The 4,680-nt window shown below is 47.4% G+C and overlaps 1 protein-coding gene across 1 annotated transcript; it reads right to left on the bottom strand.

Moving 5' to 3' along the window:
• Positions 1–1,072: 1,072 nt before the first annotated feature.
• LOC123053396 (uncharacterized) lies at positions 1,073–4,442 on the bottom strand. Its single transcript, XM_044476869.1, has 10 exons — positions 4,048–4,442; positions 3,885–3,923; positions 2,892–3,012; positions 2,738–2,799; positions 2,345–2,412; positions 2,118–2,167; positions 1,833–1,902; positions 1,636–1,756; positions 1,441–1,557; positions 1,073–1,322 (listed from the first exon to the last, which is right to left on the bottom strand). Exons 1-10 carry the CDS (start codon positions 4,291–4,293, stop codon positions 1,227–1,229), a joined length of 990 nt encoding a protein of 329 aa, XP_044332804.1. The 5' UTR covers positions 4,294–4,442; the 3' UTR covers positions 1,073–1,226.
• Between the last annotated feature and the right edge of the window lie 238 nt (positions 4,443–4,680).

The following is a 4,680-nucleotide window of genomic DNA, read 5'->3' as shown; positions in this document are numbered from 1 at the left end:
GGCGGCGGCCACGCCACACGACGCGGCGTCGTGCCGGCCATCGAGACGGCGGCGGCGGCGTCAGCAGGACGCGGTGCAGCGTGCTTGGTACCGCGTCATCTAGACGCCGGCCTCGGGATGCGGATCTTCGTCGTGTTCGTCCGGAACTCCGACGGCGCATGGCACATCTGGTGCATTTGCGGGGGTACCGCGACCATCGGGGTCGCGATCTGTACCGACTCCCTATAGTGCAGTCAACAAGTCCCACGTAGTCCAAGAACATCGACATTGATCGGCGACGTGTTCGTCCGCTCGGTTCTTGGGAGGAAAATCCGCACCATAGGTAGATGAATCCGAAAAAAAAAACTAATCGCAAAAACGGAATCGTAGGAACGAGAGTAATCCATTTTTGCAAAGAGTGGGGATCGGATCTTATACCTCCGCGGGATCGACGAAAGCCTGCGTGATGCAGGCTTGACGGAGAGTTGATGGAGCGAAGCGTGCTGATAACGTGTTCCGCAACTCCGCCAGCAAGTCCGGTCCGAGGTTGCGGAGCGAGAGCGAGCGTCGTAGACGAAGTAGTCGAAGTATGCGAAAGTAAAAGTGACACAGGGAGATGGAGGAGACCAGCTTTATTAATCAATGATCAGGTGTTACAATGATGGCTCCTCGTTGCTTTATATAGGGGTAGATGGTCAAGGGATAAGTACCCACTTAACAAAAGAGGGGAAACGGGAGGGGCCGGCCCGTGCGTTTTGCACGCGGCCGCCGCCACCCCTCCGGGTGACCCGGTTTCCCAACAAGACCCACGATCAATATTGTCTTTTTTTCTTTTTCTTGTAGCGTCATGTAAATAAGACAACCGAAAGACGCGGACAACGGCAATGACATGATACGTCGCCGTTGAACCGCTGCAGTGCCGCCTCTCTCATGCGCCGCTCCTCTTGTTCGGTTGCGCAACCAAAAAGGCTGCCCGCTTTGGCTTCACTGGGCGTGCGTACGCAAGCGCAACCGCCGTGCATACCGTTTTTTTTTTTCTTTCTGTTTTTCTGATATCGTGAGAGCCATGCCAGTGCCACGCACCCAGATCTTCCCATATACCATATATGTTGAGGATTCTAAAACCCACTGATATTTCAGAGCCAAGCTCCGTATCGCGGCAAATACACACGCTTGCTCTCTTTCTACCGGGACAAAACAGCCTATCTGAGAGGTGCCTACAGATTTGCCGAGATTTGAGGGACAAGCTAGCCTCCCACAGAGTACTGCTGAAACAAATAGGACAGTATCGTCTTGTGATCGCCCGATCGGAACCCGGTGTTTGGATCCATCAGATACGGTACCTGAAACACAAAATATCAAGCGTGTTATCACGTCATAGCATTATTTTTGCAAATCAGCCTCTTTCGATGCCTGCAAATTCTCTTGTACCATTGCACTTCAGCATCTCTCTCAATTTACCTGCTTAGAACCTGCTATGCTTAGCAGCGAACTCATCTTCGACGACCCCTCTCCCACGTTCTGGAGAACGTAAGGGAGCTCCAATTCACACAGAGCCTCACGGACAATCCTTGCGTACTGAATCACCCACGTATATCAGAAGAAAATATAGCTGACTCCTTGCAAAAAGTACATCGAGGAGAGAAGGGTTCCTACAGTGTTGTTCTCAAATGAGAAGAGTTCCAGCTTCTCTGCAGGTACCGTGCCAGCTTTGCTCCACATTGTCATCCCTCTTCCAGCTCGAAGAAGAGTAGGCACCCATCCTGTGAAAATTGTACTGCAAAAAGCTTGATGGTATCATAGGTTGATGGACAAGTGAAGGAAAAGCTATTCAAACAAGCAAAGTTGGATACCTCTCAAGGAGGCCAAAAGAAGGGCTCTTTCCTTGTCCATACTGTTTGAACAGGTACTTGACAATATCTCCTGCACATTCAGGGCACATATCAGTATCTATCTATTTTTTAGTTTAGCAGCTAGTTTCATTAAACTATACAAACAGGAAGGAAGTCACCTTAAACATAATAATGGAAGCTATTGTTCTGTATGCCAACAAATAAAGAGTTTCAAAGAGTCCTTGCATGGTATTACCCACTGTCACCACTACCCAAAGGAAGGACTAGCCAACAATTGGATCTTACCACTTTCATACATTGTGAGGCCAGTACTTGCATCAACAAGAAGTGGAAACCTGTATAAAGAAGTAGGAAAAAAAAATCAGTACAATGACCGTAAGGGGAACATGAGAAGAAATGGTGCCATAGTAACGCCAAAAATGTTAACCATGAATGCAGAATTTATTTAGTTTCCAATCAGCATTTGTGTTCAACTGAAGCTATAAGTAAATGCGGAATTGATGAAGACATACTGCTCCTTCCCTCCAATTTTCCTGACCACATCTCTATGCCTCAGTGATCCTTTTGGGCAAGGATAAACCTGCACTTTTTTAGTATTTGGGGGCAAAGTTATCAAGTAGCCAAAATACCAAATTGCAATAGTATGATAATAGCCCAGAGGAAAAAACAACTTTATCCTTAACATATATTGCCACACAACTACTCCTTCGGTCCCATAATATAAGAACGTTTTAGTGTAAAAAACGTTCTTATATTATGGGACGGAGGGAGTATAATGCAATTCCCATAAAGGAAAACTATAATCCATCCCAGGTGCTCCTAAACATTGATTTATAATCTTTTTTAGAGAAATATTGATTTATTGTCGGAACGAATGAAGAGTACTATAAGAGATGGTTGAACACCTCTGCAGAAAGATCAAGCTCAGTCATGGCCTCCCTGACCCTCCTACAGAAGGGGCATGCCTCTATTGCAAAGATAACGAAGGAGTTGATCAGTACATTCTAAAATTCCTAGTTCGACATGCCACAAGGAAGAACCAACAGAAAGAACAATTACCAAACTCATACAGTTGAAGAGTCGGGCCACTCGCTGGCGCGGTAACGTTTTCAGCACTACTAGCTGCAACACTTGATCCCCATGGCAGTCTAGCTAAACTTGAAAGAGAAGATGTGGCCACCTGGCAAACAATGAAGTAACAACGGATGGTCACTGAGAGGCAGGTGGAGAAAAATCAGTGCCCAGAATACACACCAATTACAGTACTAGAAGTTTCCTTCTGCTCCCACAGGGTATTCATGTGGTAACAATTTCACCAGTTGCTACCAATTCAGTAAAACTCTAGGTTACAATCCAAGTCGTCTGTTTTTTGGTGCTTGTTGTTTTGTTTAGGTTTTTTTTCGTTTGATGCTCTCATGTAATGAGTTCCTCTGCTGGTCGTTTTTCTTCCCTTTCTAGGAGTATTAGTGAATTTCTATACCCCTACATAGTGTGCGAATAACTTTGAAAGATGGTCGTTGGATGAAGCCAATCCGACGATGCAGAGATGGCAAATCCGAGCACTACTGGCCATTGGATATCATCTACATTCCACCAAATTCTGCCACATGTACAATCTAGAAGACTTCATGGTTGAACTTAAGCATAATGCACAAACCTCAAAACACAAGTACTTCTCCTTTGTTCTAAAATCTTCCGTATCATAATTGCCCAAACTTTTTTTGTAGTTGAATTGCCATTGTTTGTTTTTACTTTATGCTTTACAACACACAATTCCATGAATCATAAAGTAGATTAACTTTTTTATAAAAACTAATTGATTTTGAATGAGATGAACTATAAGAATTAAACGAACGTCTACATCATGCATATATGACTCAAAGCTTACATGCTATAATGTGGTATTTATGCATAATTTGGTTGTCAAATCTCATGTGTGCAATGCACGTGTACCTTACTAGTATTATTAGTCGGGAAAAAAAAATCCAAGACATGTAGGATTTTGGGAACACCATTCAATCCAAATGTGCCAAAAAGCTATACGAAGATTACCTCCACGATGTCATTTCGCTCTTGAGAAGGATCCCCGCCCTGCATTTCAGTTCACAAAAACCACACATTTTTAGCAAACCAACCCAAGTTCAGTGGGGAGAAACTGAAGCAGATAGTTTATTTATATTTTTGATAAAGAAAACTAACTGCAGCAGCTAGTTACCCCGAAGAACTTGAGAAGCGGGCACAAGAACGACAAGACGCTGCTGCTGGCGGAGGCGGAGGTCGTTTCAGTATTCTCGCCCGGTTCCGCGCTCGGAGGCTGCGCCCGGGTGAGGGTGAGCGCATGGGACGAGCGGTGGGGAACGCGAGGTCGAGCTCGGGCTCGGGCAGGAGAGCGCTCCGGAGGTGGGGCTCGAGATGCAGGGCGGGGGTGGGGATGGCGGGTGGGGTGCGCGAGGGGAAGCATGCTGCGGCCTGCGAGCGCGAGCCGGGGGGAGAGGCGAGAGGCGACTCGGGTGCTTGGCCCGGCGTCACCGGCGTGTGGTCGTCGTCGCGGCACGGGGGCTGGGACTCCGGTTAGAGCATTTCCAGCCGCGCCCCCAACGGTCCTAGCGATTTTCCAGCGCCAGCGTCTCAAAACCGGGCCAGTCGCGTTTCAAGAAGACCGTTTTTCGCCGATTTGGGATGAAACTGGTGCTGGCGGATCCAGGTCGAACCCGGCGCGCGTGAAAGAGCTGCGGGCCGCCGAGTGAGCGGCACTCGCCTCGTCGTCCTCAGAACGCCTCGGTTTCCGCGAGGAATCAATGACAATGTTGCTGCCGGTCAGCCTTGCCATTGATTCCTCACGGGCGGC

The sequence above is a fragment of the Triticum aestivum genome, chromosome 2D, assembly GCF_018294505.1.
Source record: "Triticum aestivum cultivar Chinese Spring chromosome 2D, IWGSC CS RefSeq v2.1, whole genome shotgun sequence".
Taxonomy (NCBI): Eukaryota; Viridiplantae; Streptophyta; class Magnoliopsida; order Poales; family Poaceae; genus Triticum; species Triticum aestivum.
The sequence above is the reverse complement of the archived record's forward strand: the minus strand, read 5'-3'. Positions and strand labels throughout refer to the sequence as shown.